This window comes from Nerophis lumbriciformis, linkage group LG03 (genome assembly GCF_033978685.3).
Source record: "Nerophis lumbriciformis linkage group LG03, RoL_Nlum_v2.1, whole genome shotgun sequence".
Lineage (NCBI taxonomy): Eukaryota > Metazoa > Chordata > Actinopteri > Syngnathiformes > Syngnathidae > Nerophis > Nerophis lumbriciformis.
Window position 1 is genome coordinate 65815100 of NC_084550.2, and position 21384 is coordinate 65836483.

A 21384-nucleotide genomic window follows, 5' to 3' on the forward strand; every position below is an offset into this window, starting at 1 on the left:
ACTCACAAACATAATGCTTAAATGTTGTAATCATATTTATGACTACAAACATTCATTTTAAGAGGAAATAATTGTGCAGGGGAAAATAGAAGAAAAAAAAAGTGATAATATAAAGATCCAGTGTAAAACAATAATGGTCACCAGCTATCAAGTCAGAAAGGAAAGGAAATGTCAACACAGGCATGAAAAACAATGTAAACACAATTCTAAAATTCCAATAATCACTTAACAATAACCTCTTTAAATGAAGGGGCAAAAATTAGGAATATGTAAGAAATGCTTCATAAAGTGTAACAAAATAGTGCAAAGTGTGAAAATGTGAACATAGAGCCGGAGAACAATTTATTAGATATAAATCCAATAAATCAAATCTATGCCGCGCACATACATACATACACACGTGTATATATATATATACATACACACGTATATATATATATATATATATATATATATATATATATATATATATATATATATATATATATATATATATATAATAGGGCTGCAACTAACGATTAATTCAATAATCGATTAATCTGTCGATTATTACTTCGATTAATCGATTAATAATCGGATAAAAGAGACAAACTATATTTTTCTATCCTTTCCAGTATTTTATTGGGAAAAAAAAACAGCATACTGACACCATACTTATTTTGATTATTGTTTCTCAGCTGTTTGTACATGTTGCAGTTTATAAATAAATAAATGCTTCTGTGCATGCCCATAGCATAGATCCAACGAATCGATAACTAAATTAATCGCCAACTATTTTTATAATCGATTAGTTGTTGCAGCCTTAATATATATATATATATATATATATATATAAATATAAACACAGTATATCGAATATTTCATCAAACACATTTTTTATTTATACCGACTATGTGTCTATCAAGATATATATTGATGTTGTTTTATCGGCCCAGCCCTGGTTTCGCATTCTGAAAATAAAACTGTATTTCCGTCAAAATATTGGGGTATTTGATAGTTAATTTAAAAGAAAGCAAGTGAGTAATTTACTTTGATTAATCAAAATGCATACATTATTGATTAATCGGACTTGAAGGCACTCATTTTTATATAAAGCACGCAGAGCAGCTGTGTGTTTGTTTTGTTTTTGCTTATTTGGGTACAAAACTACTGATTACCGTCTTCTTTCACGAGACATTCAAACATGACCCCTTCCAAAGACGCATCATTTGACAAGCCTAATCTTGCTCAACAAGAGAAGTAACAAGAAGCAGGCACAGTGGCCTAATTAAAGGCACTTTTATTCAAATTAACACCCCCCTCGCCCCCGCACACACCCCTCTGATGACCTATTAGCTGCACAAAGGCTAGGACAATGCTTCTCTGTGACTCCTCTGTGTTTGCCAGAGGGTAAAGCTTGGTTTGGCCCCAGGAATGTCATATAGGTGTCTTGTGTGTGGGGGTGGAGGGGGGGCAGAATGATTTAAAAATCCTTGAATGCATCGCGCAGATAAGACAACATGCAGTCAATCTTTCAGGGTGCTTTCATGTCTCCATATCTGTGACGGCAACCCCCATCCACAGCCTGAAGAGCGGCGCATTTACAAGCAGATTCATTACTTATCTCTTATCCACGATTGTTCTGGTTGCTCTCCTCCTTTTTATCTGCATTTGACCTCGGGCTTTTTAGCGTGGAGCCAAAAGGTCTTCTTGACCTCTGGCGGCGTGCTCTACAAAGCGCAGACGCACGGGGCCTGAGGAACGAGCGATGGCCATAAAAGTTGAATTCGCAGGACAATGGACACATCAAATCTGATTGTTTTCCGCCCTACGTGACACCGATCGGATATTTTGAAATAAACGTCTAAACCAAGGGTGCTCATTACGTCGATCGCGATCTACCGGTCGATCTCGGAGGGTGTGTCAGTCGATCACCAGCCAGGCATTAAAAAAATAGTCCTAAAAATGAGCGATCATAAATCTTCACTATGACGTCACTTTCGTCACTTGATTGACATTCACGGCACCCGAGGATCTTCTGAGATGACGCTGGCTGCTGCCAGCTCATTAAAATTACCGACTGGAAGGCGAGAAACACTTTATTTCAACAGACTCTGGCGCCGTACCTGTCGTCAAAACTCCAAAGACCAACTGCACAGTTGCACTAACAAAATATAAGTCTCAGAAAGCTGGCGTGCACAAGCTAGCAAGCTACGGAGTTTGCCGACAATGTATTTCTTGTAAAGTGTATACAAAGGAGTACGGAAGCTGGACAAATAAGATGCCAAAAACCAACCACTTTCATGTGGTATTGGACAGAAAGGAAGACTTTTTTTCTCCTCCATTCGAAAATGCGGACATTATCATCACCACTGTCTGATTCCAATCAATGCAAGTCATCACAATCAGGTAATACACCAACTTATATTCTTGTCTTCATGAAAGAAAGGACTCTATATGTGTTAAACATGCTTGTATTATCTTTAACCACCTTTAACTTGTTAACAATATTAACTATATGTGTTAAACATGCTTGTATTATCTTTAACCACCTTTAAGTTGTTAACAATATTAACTATAAGTGTTAAACATGCTTGTTTTATCTTTAACCACCTTTAAGTTGTTAACAATATTAACTATTTGTGTTAAACATGCTTGTATTATTTTTAACCACCTTTAACTTGTTAACAATATTAACTATATGTGTTAAACATGCTTGCATTATCTTTAAACACCTTTAATGTATTAACAATATTAACTATATGTGTTAAACATGCTTGCATTATCAATAAACACCTTTAACTTGTTAACAAAAACATATATTTCATAAATAAGTAAATATAAATTATATATATGAATGAGGTAGATCCCCATGACTTGATCAATTGAAAAGTAGCTCGCCTGCAGAAAAAGTGTGAGCACCCCTGGTCTAAACGCTCCAAAGTGCTTAAAATCTGATATTTTCATATCAGGAGGGAGGTAGTCCGAATCAAACTGGAATCTGATCTTTTCTGGCCACCTGCTCAGTGGCCTTGTGGTTAGAGTGTCCGCCCTGAGATCGGTAGGTCGTGTCATACCAAAGACTATAAAGATGGGACCCATTACCTCCCTGCTTGGCACTCAGCATCAAGGATTGGAATTGGGGGTTAAGTCACCAAAATGATTCCTGGGCACGGCCACCCCTGCTGCTCACTGCTCCCCTCACCTCCCAGGGGGTGAACAAGGGTGATGGGTCAAATGCTGAGGACACATTTCACCACACCTAGTGTGTGTGTGTGACAATCATTGGTACTTTAACTTTAGTAATTTACACAACAGCCACAGCACAAACCCACTGGTAGCGACTTCTTTGTTTACTGCTGAAATGAGCCGCTTCATCGGAAAAAAGCTACCAGTCTATCGATTTACCTTAAGTTTCCAAACGCTGATTTAAATATAGAATAAAATATATAATAAAATAATCACTTATTTGTCGCGCCAGTGACAAGTCTACTCTTCATCTAAAAAAGGCAGCTCATTTCAACAAATTCACTTCCGGTCAACTTCCTTTGTTTAAACTTTATCGAACTGAGGATGCGAGTGACGTCACGGCCATATCGGGTCTTGTGCGTGTTTATACTGGAGTCTTAAAAAGATAATATTTCACTTGAAGTCAGGACGTGTCCATGCTAGGGATATACCGTATTTTCCGCACTATAAGGCGCACCTAAAAACCACAAATTTTCTCAAAAGCTAACAGTGCGCCTTATAACCCGGTGCGCTTTATTACGATTCATTTTCATAAAGTTTAGGTCTCGCAACTACGGTAAACAGCCGCCATCTTTTTTCCCCGTAGAAGAAGCGCGCGGTGCATGCTGGGATATGTGACGTTTCATTTCCATTTGTGTGTTTATGTAAAGACCCCAAATGGCTCCTATTAAGTGTGTTGTCTGTCTAATTATAAATAATGCAGACGAGGCGTGTTAACTGAGTTCTCAACGTTTTCTCACAGCGTGCTCATAACCACATTCGAACTCCCAGCATACAACATCGCTTCTCAGGGCTACTGCGCATGCTCGTAACTATCGTTGCATGCTGGGTAGTGTAGTTGTTATATTTGCTAGCTCATAACAGCACATTGAGAGACGCGCTTAATTCAATACTCGCCGTCATTCCGGGTGGATTGACAAAAGACCTCCAGCCGCTAGATATTGGTGTCAACAGGGCATTCGAAGCTAGACTGCTAACTGCGTGGGAACTTCTCAGGGCTACCGCGCATGCTTGTAACTATCGTTGCATGCTGGGTAGTGTAGTTGTTATATTTGCTAGCTCATAACAGCACATTGAGAGACACGCTGACACGCTTAATTCAATACTCGCCGTCATTCCGGGTGGATTGACAAAAGACCTCCAGCCGCTAGATATTGGTGTCAACAGGGCATTCGAAGCTAGACTGCTAACTGCGTGGGAACTTCTCAGGGCTACCGCGCATGCTCGTAACTATCGTTGCATGCTGGGTAGTGTAGTTGTTATATTTGCTAGCTCATAACAGCACATTGAGAGACACGCTGACACGCTTACCGGGTAATTCAATACTCGCCGTCATTCCGGGTGGATTGACAAAAGACCTCCAGCCGCTAGATATTGGTGTCAACAGGGCATTCGAAGCTAGACTGCTAACTGCGTGGGAACAATGGAAGACAGAAGGCGAACACACCTTCACTAAGACGAGTAGGCAGCGCCAGACGACGCCAACATCTGCCAGTGGATCGTAAATTTGCCCAACTTTTCACTTCGGACACCGAAGACGAAGGATTTACGAATGAAGAATAACTTCAGAAAGTAAGCGCTATGTTTATTTTGTGTGTTGTGACATTAACGTTCGAGCAACATTATGTTGCTATTGCGCTGCACTATTTTGAATTTTACTATGTTTGTGATTGCACATTTGCGTACATTTTGGGAGTGAACAGAGTTGTTAGAACGCTGGTTTTTAATATATTATTAAAGTTTGACTGACCTATCTGACTGTTTTTTTGACATTCCCTTTAGCGCAGCGTAGGCGCGGCTTATAGTCCGGGGCGGCTTATTGGTGGACAAAATTATGAAATATGTAATTCATAGAAGGTGCGGCTAATAATCCGGTGCGCCTTATAGTGCGGAAAATACGGTAACGGTAAACGGTATAATTATAAAACGCGGTAAAATTCCAGATGGTTAGTAGATATAGTATCGTTAGTTTGAATTTTGAATTACCGAAAAACCGTCATTTATCAATGCATTTTAGGCAACACTGCTTACTTCCTGGAAACAGTGTACTCGCGTCATTCGGCTTGAAAAAAATCAATCAATCAATCAATGTTTATTTATATAGCCCTAAATCACAAGTGTCTCAAAGGGCTGCACAAGCCACGACGACATCCTCGGTACAGAGCCCACATAAGGGCAAGGAAAAACTCACCCCAGTGGGACGTCGATGTGAATGACTACGAGAAACCTTGGAGAGGACATATGTGGGTAACCCCCCCCTCTAGGGGAGAACGAATGCAATGGATGTCGAGTGGGTCTGATATAATATTGTGAGAGTCCAGTCCATAGTGGATCCAACATAATAAAAAACATGGCGAAACACAACTATACGGATTTACGGAGATTTCCCCTTGGAGTAAAGAGAGCGGAGCGCTTGGTTCAACTTAATTTTCCCTCGCTTCATTTTGGTGGAGTTTCCACGTGCGTTTCAGAGTGCACCGCTGTTTTTAGATGGAGACAGGTGTGGACAATTGTGCCCACACTAAAACTATACAGCCAAGAAGAAAACCATTTGATGTTGCTTTTATTTTCTCAATACAGCGTCCTTCAGTTGCTGTGACAGAGTTGATGAGGTGAGGAAACATGCAGGAGGCGATGTGTCGTGAACATTGTCACAATTTGTTTATAAAGTCTTTAGTTTGTTTTCTGGGATGCTCACTTGTCCTTTATTTAACTGCAAAATGTATCAAATGTTTTGTCATCTCATCGATTTGAACGCAGGCTGTGAAGATTGTGTATACGATGTGAGAGGTATCACTCCTGTTTATTTTTGTCGGCCAACAAAACTATGAACACAATTTGTATTTATATGTACAAAAAGTGGAGTTATGTCTTATGGCCATCAGGAGCCATTATTCAAAATTCTTAAATTTGTTTTTATTTTTGAATCTCTTATGTCCATAAAATGCAACACATTTATTTTATTGATTTATGTTATTTTTTTCTACCATAGTACTTTGTTTATAATGATTGTGTTGCTTTCATGGTCACATTTATCATTTCACCATGTACCAAACAAAATTGCTTCGACGTCGGTAAGCACAACCAAAATTATTCCGTACATTAGGAACACCGGGTTTAAGGCACACTGTTGATTTTTGAGAAAATTAAAGTATTTTAAGTACGCCTTATAGTCCGAAAAATACGGTATATATTACATATAGCCTATTGTTTGCACTCTATTGACAAGTGATGCACCGAAAATTTGGACGGAGAAAACAGAGTTTGCTCAGCAAAACCGGATGTTGTAATGACGTATCCACTTCAGTTGGCGGGCTGCGTCTTTTTCCGCGCACACCAATGACGTAGCTTCGCCCAAAAATGATGAAAAAGCTGCATTTGGGTCGCATTTCCGTTTACACCAGACCTGGAAAAATTAAGGCCCGGGGGCCGCATGTTAAGCTTTTCAATCTGGCCCGCCGGACATTCCCAAAACATTTTTTAGATCTTTAAGATGGAAACTGTAGCTGCCATGATGAAGTGCAGTGATGTTTTCAAATGACCATAAGTCTTGAACTATACAAAGTATTTCAATTGCGCTTCTGCATTATATACGAGTATTACCGTAATCTGTCACAGCAGCTCAGACGAGGCACTAAGCAGTGTGGGTGGGGAGCGTTTCCACGGAGTGTTTCCAGAGCGGCCAGCCTGAAATGAGGGTGTCAGACAGACCGGGAAGGAGATTTTTACAACAAAATTCTGCAAGAAAAGTGATATTATATCAGATAGTAGGTGGGTTTGTTTTTTTTACCCTTCGGATTCATATTTCACCATGTTTGTTGCATTTTTGTTGTGTTTCTCTAGATTGTAAATAATGTCGATCGAGAAGGGGTGTGAGAAGTAAAAGAGGAGCGACTTTCATATGTTGTCAATATTCAGTGTTTTATCGTTCATAGTTAATATTTTTAAGGCGATCGGTCATAACGTTTTTAGCATTCAATCAGACATTATTGGGAGGTTTTGTATTAGTGTTCCTAAAAGTAGGACCCAAACACACATATTGTACAGCAGATTGTCACAGCTTATATATGTATGTATGTGTGTGTATATATATATATATATATATATATATATATATATAATAAACACACACACTATATTGCCAAAAGTATTTGGCCACCTGCCTTGACTCACATATGAACTTGAAGTGCCATCCCATTCCTAACCAATAGGGTTCAATATGATGTCGGTCCACCTTTTGCAGCTCTTAAAGCTTCAACTCTTCTGGGAAGGTTGCAGTCCACAAGGTTGAAGAGTGCGTTTATAGGAATTTTCGACTACCGGTATTCTTCCAAAAGCGCATTGGTAAGGCCTGGCTCTCAGTCTCCGTTCTAATTCATCCCAAATGTGTTCTATCTGGTTCAGGTCAGGACTCTGTGCAGGCCAGTCAAGTTCATCCACACCAGACTCTGTCATCCATGTCTTTATGGACCTTGCTTTGTGCACTGGTGCACAGTCATGTTGGAAGAGGCCCGCTCCAAACCATGCTCCCTCAAGGTTGGGAGCATGGAATTGTCCAAAATGTTTTGGTATCCTGGAGCATTCAAAGTTCCTTTCACTGGAACTAAGGGGCCAAGCCCAACTCCTGAAAAACAACCCCACACCATAATTCCTCCTCCACCAAATTTCACAATGCAGTCCGAAATGTAGCGTTCTCCTGGCAACCTCCAAACCCAGACTGGTCCATCAGATTGTCAGATGGAAAAGCGGGATTAATCACTACAGAGAACACGTCTCCACTGTTATAGAGTCCAGTGGCGACGTGCTTTACACCACTGCATCCGACGCTTTGCATTGGACTTGATGATGTATGGCTTAGACACAGCTGCACGGCCATGGAAACCCATTCCATGAAGCTCTCGCGTACTGTACGTGGGCTAATTGGAAGGTCACATGACTGTGCAGAAAGTCAGCGACCTCTTTGCACTATGCATCCGCTGACCCCTCTCTGTCAGTTTACGTGGCCTACCACTTGGTGGCTGAGTTGCTGTTGGTTAAGTTAAAGTTCCAATGATTGTCACACACACACCAGGTGTGGTGAAATGTGTCCTCTGCATTTGACCCATCCCCTTATTCACCCCCTGGGAGGTGAGGGGAGGAGTGGGCAGTAGCGGTGGTCCGCGCCCAGGAATCATTTTTGGTGATTTAACCCCCAATTCCAACCCTTAATGGTGAGTGTCAAGCAGGGAGGTAATGGGTCCCCTGAGGGCGGTATAGCTCAGTCGGTAGAGTGGCCGTGCCAGCAACTTGAGGGTTCCAGGTTCGATCCCCGCTTCCACCATCTTAGTCACTGCCGTTGTGTCCTTGGGCAAGACACTTTACCCACCTGCTCCCAGTGCCACCCACACTGGTTTAAATGTAACTTAGATATTGGGTTTCACTATGTAAAAGTGCTTTGAGTCACTAGAGAAAAGCGCTATATAAATATAATTCACTTCACTTCACTAATCAGAGCAAAGCATTTTTGGTTGAAAAAAAAGAGACACAGAAGTAAAATACAGCAATATGTCATCAGTTTCTGATTTATTAAATTGTATAACAGTGCAACATATTGCTCATTTGTAGTGGTCTTTCTTGAACTATTTGGAAAAAAAAGATGTAAAAATAACTAAAAACTTGTTGAAAAATAAACAAGTGATTCAATTATAAATAAAGATGTCTACACATAGAAGTGATCATCAACTTAAAGTGCCCTCTTTGGGGATTGTAATAGAAATCCATCTGGATTCATGAACTTAATTCTAAACATTTCTTCACAAAAAAATACATCTTTAACATCAATATTTATGGAACATGTCCACAAAAAATCTAGCTGTCAACACTTAATATTGCATTGTTGTATTGTTGCATTGTAATGAATGGAATAGCCTACTTGATTTGATGTTCAGTTTATGAACTACCATTCATATTTTGTTGAAGTATTATGCAATAAATATATTTATAAAGGATTTTTGAATTGTTGCTATTTTTAGAATATTTAAAAAAAAAAATCTCACGTACCCCTTGGCATACCTTCAAGTACCCCCAGGGGTACGCGTACCCCCATTTGAGAACCACTGCACTAGGCCACTGAGGAGATAGATAGATAAATTGTTGTGTTTTTTTGTTTTGTTTTCGTTATTTCTGGATGTAATTGTTGGTTTGTATGATATCATTAAGTAAGACTACGTATTATGTTGAAGGGGGCAGGAAAATATAAGATTTTTCTTCATCCTGCTCCTTCTCAGGCATTGGTGCGTACATGTATAGTTGAATAATTGTGGTATAATTGTCTATCGATCAAAGATGCACATCAATGAAGGAGATAAAAAAAAAATGAAATGAAATGAAATAGATAGATAGATGAATGGATGGATGGATGGATGGATGGATGTACCGGACCCCAGACACGTTTTATTGTCTAAATGTGGCCCCCGAGTCAAAATAATTGCCCAGGCCTGGTTTAGACTGGTCACATTTAAAAAGATCGGAATCGAACTACCGCCTGATGCGGCCCGAATCAGATGCCAAAATATTGGATCTGTAGCAGCGTGGAGCATTTAGACTGGCAAAAAAAATCAGATTGCATGCACGCGGTGGACAACATTTATGTGAACTGGAGGGCAATCAACGTTCCTAAATCTGCCGCTAACATTAAATAGCTTTTTGTGACACAAAAGGCCAGCTTGTATATATATATATATATATATATATATATGAGTAGCAAGGAGTAATGTGGTATTGTGTGGATTTTTCTTTTTAAAGCCTTGGGGTCATGCTCTTTGCATCTCACTAGAGCGATTCTCCACATTCTTCTCGTGTGTGTGTGTGCGTGTGTGTGTGTGCCAATGCCCTACACAACCCACTCTCTTTGCTCTTTGACTCCAATGGCCATATAAGGCAGCCAGCACCATGGCAACCACAGGGCTTGAATAGTAGTGTCAAATCCCTGGGAGAAAACACACGCACACACACACACACACACACACACACACACACACACACACACACACACACACACACACTTGTATTTGTTACCTTCTTGAGCACTCCGAAAAATGCCTCCCTCTTTAGGACCACCCTTTCTAGATACATAAAGATTTGTATTTACAATGTTAATAATATATACATACTATGCAAATATAAAAAAGCTTGTTGTGAAAAATGAGTTGGAATTTCACAAGAAAAAGGTGACAATTTCACAAGAAAAACTTAGAATTTTGGCAGTATTAATAAAAGTTGTCATTTTACTCAACGCAAGACAAAATTTTACAAGAAAAACTGAGCATTTGTGCAATATTATGATAAATGTTTGAATTTTACTCAATAACATTCGCAATTTTACAATAAAAGCTTAAAATGTTGTAAATTTTATGAAAAGAGTCGTAATTTTACTCGACAAAGGTCACAATTTAATAAGAAAACTTTCAAATTTTGGCAATATTATAATAATAATCGGAATTTCACTTGGCAAAATTATGACAAGTCATAATTTTACTGTAGAAGCAAACTGTTAATGGCCACTATAGTCTTAGTACCGTAGTGTATTTGTTCATGCTACGGTCACATAAGGGACGCGGGTTGTCTTACGTCAGTACCGGAGGTCGTAAAATCAGCTGTTCATCCGGCAGGTTTTTTTCGGGGATAAATAGGGAAGCCCTTCTTTATCTTAAGTCTTCTTTTATCATATATTGCTGCCTTTGCACTTGTCAATGTTTACTTTTGTCTGCACAATAAATCAACCAAAAATCCTGACTTTGGAACAATGTTCACGGACTCTAGTATTTGGCTCTCTATTAGATGCAATGGTTTTCCCGTATCAAGACCATGATTTCGGTCCCAACTTGTTCACCGGTCCTCACATGGAAGGTACTTTTCCTTGTTGATGTCCCAAGAAGGGTAAAATACAAGAACACACACACACACACACACACACACACACACACACACACACACACACACACACACACACACACACACACACACACACACACACACACACACACACACACACGTATTTGTTACCTTCTTGAGCCCTCCGAAAAATTTCTCCCTCTTTAGGACCACCCTTTCTAGATACATAAAGATTTGTATTTACAATGTTAATAATATATACATACCATGCAAATATAAAAAAGCTTGTTGTGAAAAATGAGTTGGAATTTCACAAGAAAAAGGTCACAATTTCACAAGAAAAACTTAGACTTTTGGCGGTATCATAATAAAAGTTGTCATTTTACTCAACGCAAGTCAAAATTTTACAAGAAACACTGAGCATTTGTGCAATATTATGATAAAAGTTGGAATTTTACTCAATAACATTCGCAATTTTACAATAAAAGCTTAAAATGTTGTAAATTTTATGAAAAGAGTCGTAATTTTACTCGACAAAGGTCACAATTTAATAAGAAAACTTTCAAATTTTGGCAATATTATAATAATAATCGGAATTTCACTTGGCAAAATTATGACAAGTCATAATTTTACTGTAGAAGCAAACTGTTAATGGCCACTATAGTCTTAGTACCGTAGTGTATTTGTTCATGCTACGGTCACATAAGGGACGCGGGTTGTCTTACGTCAGCACCGGAGGTCGTAAAATCAGCTGTTCACCCGGCAGGTTTTTTGCGGGGATAAATAGGGAAGCCCTTCTTTATCTTAAGTCTTCTTTTATCATATATTGCTGCCTTTGCACTTGTCAATGTTTACTTTTGTATGCACAATAAATCAACCAAAAATCCTGACTTTGGAGCAATGTTCACGGATTCCAGTATTTGGCTCTCTATTAGATGCAATGGTTTTCCCGTATCGGGACCATGATTTCGGTCACAACTTGTTCACCCGCTCCTGACATGGAAGGTACTTTTCCTGCTAGTGGTTAGAGTGTCCGCCCTGAGATCGGTAGGTTGTGAGTTCAAAATCCCGGCCGGGTCATACCAAAGACTATAAAAATGGGACCCATCACCTCCCTGCTTGGCACTCAGAATCAAGGGTTGGAATTGGGGGTTAACCCTTGTGTAATGTTCATATTGTTGTTACTCAGCCAGCGTTTGTGGGTCTGATGGACCCGTTGCATTTTGTGGCTTTTAATGCCTCACAATCAAACACTTTTATGTTAAAATACTGAACAGATGTTTACCTTATCCCAATAAACATCTGTTTGATTGTGAGGCATTAAAAGCCACAAACGCAACAATATGAACATTGCACGGAAAATTTCTCTGCCAGTTTCTGCATCCCACAGGAGTTCTTCTTTTGTGTTTCTGCACCTGCGGTTGCCACACAAAGTTGCAACATTGTTTGTCAACGCTGTCTGCTCTCATTTTCTCGCACATTTGACCCTCTAATGTTCTGTGTACCTACACTCTGTCCTACTCCTGTCCAGTGTTGGGACTAACGCGTTACAAAGTTTCGGCGGTAACTAGTATTCTAGCGCGTTATTTTTTATATTCAGTAACTCAGTTACCGTTACTACATGATGCGTTACTGCGTTATTTTTTATGTAGTATCGGCTAGAAACAGAAGATCTGAGTGTGTTTTATTGCAGCGCTGCAGTGTTGTCCTTCTCTTGTGTCACAAGGAAGAGCGCACTGTGTGTGTGTCTGGGTGTGGGGAGGGAGGGGAGCGCAATACAACGTAAACCGTTGGCCAACCAAAAAGTAACCACAGAACACTATAGTGTTCTGTGGTTACTTTTTGGTTGGCCAAGCGGACGTGACAACAGGCTGTCCTCACTCAGGTCCGCACGGACCTGGAGGGGGCGTGCCTTAAGTCCGGCTGGAAATCGGGAGAAATTGGGGAGAATGGTTGTCCCGAGGCACTGAAATTCGGGAGGGTTGGCAAGTATGAGATATTCTCACTTCTTTTCTTCTGTCGAGCACAAAGAAAAGAACATTTTAGTTAAATGTAAGTTGTGTCTTGGATCAAAGATCCTATCTACTGCCTAAAACAACAATTCAAATCTGCCTGGTTAGACTTTGAGTATGTCACGTGTGCCTTCCTTAGATGAAGCCAGGTTTACAGCTATGTTGTTATTATGCTGTTTGTTACTTATGTATGTTATGTTGCAGCTATTTAAAATAGTTGTGTCAATTTGTTCTGGCCTGAAATAAATTGTCCCTTTGAAACATATCTTTGTCTTTGTGTGTTGTATGTAGACCACATTGCTTAGCAGAGTTCAGTGATGCAAATGCATGTCAAGTTGATCAACACAATGTATTATTCTCCAGTGCAATAACAGTACTGAAATGAAGGCTAAATGGGCATTAATGGGAGCTTAAAAAAAAAAAAAAAAAAAAGGAACTAAATAGTTACTTTTCACAGTACCGCATTACTTTTTGGTGTAAGTAACTGAGTTACTTTTGAAATAAAGTAACTAGTAACTGTAACTAGTTAGTGGTTTTCAGTAACTAACCCAACACTGCTCCTGTCTAGGCCTATTAGCCCCGGACATCTAGAAATGTGTAGGAGGGGTGTATGGTGTGTAGTCATTAAATATGTATTCTGATATATGAGCCACAGTCAGTGAGTCTCAGTGTGAAAATTTAATTAATTGTATCATTTTTCTTTTAATAAAAAATGAAAACGGGTCCCCCAGACCCGAACACTACACAAGGTGTATGATCACCAAAAATGATTCCCGGGCGCTGGCCACCGCTGCTGCCCACTGCTCCCCTCACCTCCCAGGGAGTGATCAAGGGTGATGGGTCAAATGCAGAGAATAATTTCGCCACACCTAGTGTGTGTGTGACAATCATTGGTACTTTAAAGGCCTACTGAAACCCACTATTACCGACCACGCAGTCTGATAGTTTATATATCCAAGATGAAATCTTAACATTGCAACACATGCCAATACGACCGGGTTAGCTTACCAAAGTGCAATTATAAATTTCGCGCAAAATATCCTGCTGAAAACGTCTCGGTATGATGGCGCCGGCACGTGACGTCGCGGATTGTAGAGGACATTTTGGGACAGCATGGTGGCCAGCTATTAAGTCGTCTGTTTTCATCGCAAAATTCCACAGTATTCTGGACATCTGTGTTGGTGAATCTTTTGCAATTTGTTCAATGAACAATGGAGACAGCAAAGAAGAAAGCTGTTGGTGGGAAGCGGTGTATTGCGGGCGGCTGCAGCAACACAAACACAGCCGGTGTTTCATTGTTTACATTCCCGAAAGATTACAGTCAAGCTTTACCATTGGCCTGTGGAGAACTGGGACAACAGAGACTCTTACCAGGAGGACTTTGAGTTGGATACGCAGACACGGTACCGTGAGTACGCTTCCAAACATTTGATCGCTTGCCCGTACGTGCGTGCCGCTATGTGCATGTCACGTACGTAACTTTGGGGACATATATGTGCTGTATGAACTTTGGGGAGGTGAACGGTACTTTGGGCTGTGGGATTGAGTGTGTTGTGCAGGTGTTTGAGTTGTATTGGCGGGTTATATGGACGGGAGGGGGGAGGTGTTTGTTATGCGGGATTAATTTGTGGCATATTAAATATAAGCCTGGTTGTGTTGTGGCTAATAGAGTATATATATGTCTTGTGTTTATTTACTGTTTTAGTCATTCTCAGCTGAATGTCAGGTCCCACCCGCCTCTCACAGCATCTTCCCTATCTGAATCGCTCCCACTGTCCACGAATCTTTCATCCTCGCTCAAATTACTGGGGATATCATCGCTTTCTCGGTCCGAATCGCTCTCGCTGCTGGTGGCCATGATTGTAAACAATGTGCGGATGTGAGGAGCACCTACTCGTCTGCTACGTCCGGTACAGGCAAGGCTTTTTTTTTTAATCAGCGACCAAAAGTTGCGAACTTTATCGTCGATGTTCTCTACTAAATCCTTTCAGCAAAAATATGGCAATATCGCCAAATGATCAAGTATGACACATAGAATGGACCTGCTATCCCCGTTTAAATAAGAAAATCGCATTTCAGTAGGCCTTTAACTTTGTTGATGTCTCAAGAAGGGTAAAATACAAGAACACACACACACACACACACACACACACACACACACACTCACACACTCACACACACACACACACAGTCCCCTCCCCCTCTGCACACACTCCAGCTACCCTCCTCCCTTCTCTCTCTGGCTTGCTTTGCTTTAGCTCTCTCTCTCTCTCCCTAACACACAAATAGGTTAGAGGGAAACGGACACACAAAGCGAGAGGAACGGAGACGCGAGGATTAAAAAAACGCAAACGTCTGGAGAAACCCCGACTTGTTTGCGGCTCTGACTCCTAATTGGATGTGTGGACGGCGGCGAAGGAGAGACTAGGAGCACCCTTTGCTTCAACCCCCACCTCTTCTTGCCACAGGGGAAGGCCACACACACACACACACACACACACACACACACACACACACACACACGCACACACACACACGATGAAAAGCAGCAGCTAGGCCACACGTCATTAGTTCTCGCTGGCCAAGCACCGACAAAAGGAGAAGCCTGGAGACCGAGCACCCCGTCAGCTGCGTCTCGGTGCGTTTTAGAGGTCAACTCAGGCTGTCTTTTTTTCTTGAAGACAAGACCAGGACCACAGGAGAAAGTGGTGTTGATGTCAAGTGGCGGCGTGGAATAGCGTCACTTGTGGGGGTTGAAATGGTGCCGCCGAGGGGATTACAGCAGAGCAGGAAAGCTGCGCTCGCACTTCGGATGGAGGGAAGGAAGAGGATTTAAAGCTACGCTTAATCGGCGGTAAGCATGGCATGGTTCGTATGACAGCGGGGGAAGAGGGAATTCAATGCAAGCCCTATTTCAGCCATTAGCTAGTTTGTGTGTTTTCACCTCATGTCATCCATAAGAGCTTTCTTATCTCTCTCCAGTCGATAGGACCCTTGTCTGGACTCAACACAAGCATCACCTGGGGGTCGGACAAGAGGGAGAGAAAAAAATTGATATTCTGAAGCTGTGCACAGCTTGAAAGTTACACCACTCGGACTACTTCCGGGTCATAGTGCAGTGGGAGGAGTCTGTGCTTGTTTTTTCCTGCCAAACCCCCCCTCCTTCATTACCATCTGCCCGCTAAGCCCCCCGGAGCACATTTTTTTTGTCGTCGCTCTGAAGCTTCCCATGGACCCCGACATGGTGTTCGTGTTACCTTGACGCCAAGCGCACATCTCGGCTGCCTGCGGCGTGTGCTCTTCCTCGGGTGGGTTCGGCGACCAAGCGATGGCCATGGTGAGTGGGGGCTGGGGAGATCCCAATGGCGGCACCAACGGGCTGGGGGACAAGAGCTACCTGAAGAGGGAGGACGACGACGGCTCTCCCCAGGCGGGGGGCAGCGACATGGAGGCCGGGGAGGACGACAAGGCCTGCGTGCTGGACTGCGTGGTGTGCGGGGACAAGTCGAGCGGGAAACATTACGGCGTGTTCACCTGCGAGGGGTGCAAGAGCTTCTTCAAAAGGAGCGTCCGACGTAACCTCAGCTACACGTGCAGGTGAGCGGGGCATGCTGGGTAATGTGTGCTGTTTGTCGACATGTTTGTAGTTCTTTCTGAATGCAGAGGGCAGTCACTACAATTGATTGATTGAAACGTGTATTAATAGATTGCACAGTACAGTACACATTCCGTACAATTGACCACTAAATCAGGGGTGTCAAACTCAAATACAGAGTGGGCCACAATCATACTTGTCAACCTTGAGACCTCCGATTTCGGGAGGCGGGGGGGCGTGGTTGGGGAGAGGGCGTGGTTAAGAGGGGAGGAATATATTTACAGCTAAAATTCACCAAGTCAAGTATTTCATATATATATATATATATATATGTATAACAGTGACGTGCGGTGAGGTTGATGGCTGGTGAGGCACTGACTTCATCACAGTCAGATTTACAAACATATGAACCCTAAAGAGTATCTTATTCACCATTTGATTGGCAGCAGTTAACAGGTTATGTTTAAAAGCTCATACCAGCATTCTTCCCTGCTTGGCACTCAGCATCAAGGGTTGGAATTGGGGGTTAAATCACCAAAAATGATTGCCAGGCGCGGCGCCGCTGCTGCCCACTGCTCCCCTCACCTCCCAGGGGGTGATCAAGGGGATGGGTCAAATGCAGAGGACGAATTTCATTACACCTAGTGTGTTGGTGACAATCATTGGTACTTTAACTTAACTTTAACTTAAACTGTAGCACACAAAAAAGCACATTTAATAAAAAAAAAAACGTTATTATGGTCTTACCTTTACTTATAAATTAAGTCCATGCGCCGCAACTAAAGCCCTCACTTAAACTTTCCACGTGCAAGATTGAATCTATTTAAAAAAGTGTAACCGAGGGTTTATAAATGTCGCCTATACTGTATGAAACTACAAAATAACAAACACGGAGGCTCCAGTTTACACGAGGACCACTTTATTTACCGTCTTTCAAAAACCTCCGCAACGTGACATCACTTCCGCTCTTAGCGCCTTCAAAATAAGAGCTCAAGGCATATACTGTATAACAGCGCATAACAGGAACTTAACATCACAAAGAGGAAAGCCCATGAAAATAGGTTACAAAAGTTATTTAATAAGAAGCCAAAAAGTGCAAAAACAATAATGTTGGTGTTGGAAGAGTTGTGAATTAGGTACACCTGCAGTCTGCAGGTGTATCTGCACAGCAGGCCAGCAGTTAGCCGAGTCATTGCGCAATCCATGTTGCGGCACTGAGTGACGTGACTCAACTGGCTGCTGTTCACCGCACCGTCTCTTCTTAGTATTTGAACAGCAAATGTGAAAATTCAGCGATTTTGGATAAAAATAATCTAAAACTAGTGAAGTTAAATGGAAAATAACTTTATAGTATAATCACTGGATACATATAACAATTACATTTTTTTTTGTCCCTGCAGTCATTCACAACTCCTCCAACACCAACATTATTGTTTTTGCACTTTTTGGCTTCTTATGAAATATTTTTTTAAAATAGATTCAATCTTGCACGTGGAAAGTTTAAGTGTGGGCTTTAGTTGATATAACAATTCTACGGCGGGGGTGCAGGAGGCGAGCCTCAGCCAGTGCGTCTTTTGCAGCCGTTTTATGATCGCTCAGCACAAGAAATACTTTACACACATACAGTTGTTGACAAAATACACTGTACATTATATACCTCAGCTAACTAAACTATGGAAATGTATAATATAGTTCATATAGCAATACAGTCTCACTGCACAGCAGGCCAGCAGTTAGCCGAGTCCAGAATCCATGTTGCGGCACTGAGTGACGTGCCTCAACTGGCTGCTGTTCACTGCACCGTCTCTTCTCAGTATTTGAATGGCAAATGTGAAAATTCAGCGATTTTGAATAAAAATAATCTAAAACTGGTGAAGTTAAATGGAAAATAACTTTATAGTATAATCACTGGATACATATAACAATTTCATTTTTTCTTTTTCTTTTTACATTTTTTTTCTTTCCATGATGGCAGGTGAGGCCCCGCCTCACCTGCCTCTAGTGACTGCACGTCACTGATGTATAAGAAATACTTGACTTTCAGTGAATTCTAGCTATATATATAATACAAAAAACTAATCCGTCTGGAGCCGCAAAAAATGAAAAGCCGTATATAAGTCTTACAATGAAGGCAACACACAACGTAAGTGTCTATATTAGCTATAATAGCCTACTATCAAAATGGCTTTAAAAGTCTTATATAAATGTTATAATGAAGACAACACATGATGTGTCTGTATTAGCTATACTAGCCTACTATCAAAATGACTTTAAAAGTCTTATATAAGTGTTATCATGAAGACAACACATGACGTAAGTGTCTATATTAGCTATAATAGCCTACTATCAACATGACAATGTGTCACAGGCTGAAGCAAATCTTTGTTGACAGAAATGTTAAAATGTAATATTTATTCTACACATTTTTACCGCATTAGAAACCATTAGTAAATCAGAGGCTACTCAGAAGGTGAGATAACTCCTAGAAATTACTGGCTTTTAATGACCAAAGGTATAGATGTGTGTGTCCAAGTTAAAGGAAACGACAGGCTGTCTTCTTTTAATACATTTATTACAATCTTTGGCAAGCTAGGTAATGTTTGCTGTGGTCTGGAACAACATGGCACACAAACAACTATCTGAAATGCAGCCAATATTACATACAGATAATGTGTCATGAGACATGCAAAATTAAATTATATACAAAGAGGATACAAGTAAAGGATATTAAATGAGCTCAAATATAGCTACAAATGAGGCATAATGATGCAATATGCACATACGGCTAGCCTAAATAGCAAGTTAGCATTGATTAGCTTGCAGTCATGCACTGACCAAATATGCCTGATTAGCACTCCAGCAAGTCAATAACATTAACAAAGCTCACCTTTGTGTATTCAGGCACAGTATAAAACGTTTGGTGGACAAAATGAGACAAAGAAGGAGTGGAAGAGTTTACATGTAAACAAACTGTTGAGTCACAGTCCACACTATGGTGAGTTCAAGAACTGACGAAATTTGTAGGACAAAACGATGTTCACCCAATACTCTCATCAGTGAAGCATACACACAAACATATTAAACAGTGCGCTTTCTAACAATTGGGAAGGTCTTTGTCATGTTTGTCCTCAAACAAAAAGCATTCTAAAACAAAAAAATATTTTTCTCCCATCTTTTTCCATTTTCAATCCTTTTTCAAAAATGCTCTAGGGCAGTGTTTTTCAACCACTGTGCCGTGGGAAATTTTGCAACTTCACCTAATTGGTCCAAAAAATATTTTTTGTAAATCAATAATTATAGTCTGCAAATAATGTGCCGTCGTCGAGTATCCTGTGCTGTATAGAGCTCGGCAGGTTAACCATGTAATACTCCATATCAGTAGTTGGCAGCATTGCTTTGTAGAAGTCGGAATGCATCGAGGATGGTTTGTCGTGATCCCAATATGCAGAGCACAGCGGTAGTCGGCGTGCAGGTAAAATGGTATGCAATGATTAAACCAAAAATGAACAAAAAGGAAAGGAAAAGGCACTGAAGCTTAGGGATGACTATGCAAAACGAAAGCAAAACTGAACTTGCTACAAGGTAAACAAAAACAGAATGCTGGACGACAGCAAAGACTTACAGCGTGTGGAGCAGAGATGGCGTCCACAAAGTACACCCGTACATGACACGACAATCAACAATGTCCCCACAAAGAAGGATAGCGTACGCACAACTTAAATAGTCTCGATTGCTAACACAAAGCAGGTCAGGCAATGGCACTCAAAGGAAGGCGTGAAGCTGTTACAGGAAAACACCAACAGAACAGGAAGGAAGGGTCCTCCAAAATAACAGCGCAAGACAGGAACTAAAGCACTACACACAGGAAAACAACAACAAACTCAAAATAAGGCACGACAACCTAGTGGAGTTTAATTTTTTGACCTTTTCTGCTGGTGGTGTGCCTCCGTATTTTCTGTGCCTTTGCTCAAAAAAGGTTGAAAAACACGGCTCTAGGGCGGCACTAAAGAGCCTGCGGGTTGCTGACCACTGCGCTAGATGGCGGCCGCGTACCACTATTGGTACACGTACCACCGCTTGAGAATCACTGTGCTAAGCTGTTCATATATAGAATATATAGAAAAAATATTTAGGTTGAATAAACAAATACACAGCTTCACAATTAATTATTGTTAATGTAATATCGAGGACTGGGATGGCCCTAATAGGGCCAAATATGGCACGCCAAAAAGTGGCTACCAAATGTAATAAATGTTCGTACTGACCCCTTTCAAGCTGCACAATCATTGTTAGTATGTCCGCAAGACTACGCTGTATACAAAAAAAAAAGTCAGGAGACTTCATGGTAAAACCTGGCAGCTCAATTGCCGAAAAATACGGCAGAATCATCAGCGGTACCATTTTTCCATTACAGTAACGCACTGTCAAAACAGGGAACGTAGATTTTACGTTAAAAAAGTACCCGCTCAATCGCCAGAATTTTGCGGTAAAAAATAACAGTGGTACTCTTTTTCAATTTATAGTAAAGCACTGTAAAAAATATACAGTTGTTTTTTCTGTAAAAAAACCTATAAGCTTATTTGCCGACATTTTACTGTAAAAAACAGTGGTGTCGTTTTTCTATTCACACTGTAAAAAAACTGGCAGCTCAGTCACCAGAATTTTTGCGTAAACACA

General features: G+C 40.9%; 2 protein-coding genes across 3 annotated transcripts in view; one reads left to right on the top strand and one right to left on the bottom strand.

The window, feature by feature from the left end:
* The window catches only part of plvapa (plasmalemma vesicle associated protein a), a 71015-nt gene extending 54820 nt beyond the window's left edge, over window positions 1–16195 (bottom strand). The window contains exon 1 of the mRNA XM_061941443.2: window positions 16057–16195. The gene's annotated coding sequence lies outside the window, so the exon portion shown is untranslated. The remainder of the gene's footprint in view (window positions 1–16056) is intronic.
* nr2f6a (nuclear receptor subfamily 2, group F, member 6a) overlaps window positions 15377–21384 on the top strand; it is a 59978-nt gene continuing 53970 nt past the window's right edge. For both annotated transcript variants that reach the window (XM_072912876.1, XM_072912877.1), the window contains exons 1-2: window positions 15377–15966; window positions 16095–16709. In XM_072912876.1, coding sequence (XP_072768977.1) covers window positions 16441–16709 — 269 coding nt within the window. In that variant the 5' untranslated portion in view covers window positions 15377–15966; window positions 16095–16440. The remainder of the gene's footprint in view (window positions 15967–16094; window positions 16710–21384) is intronic.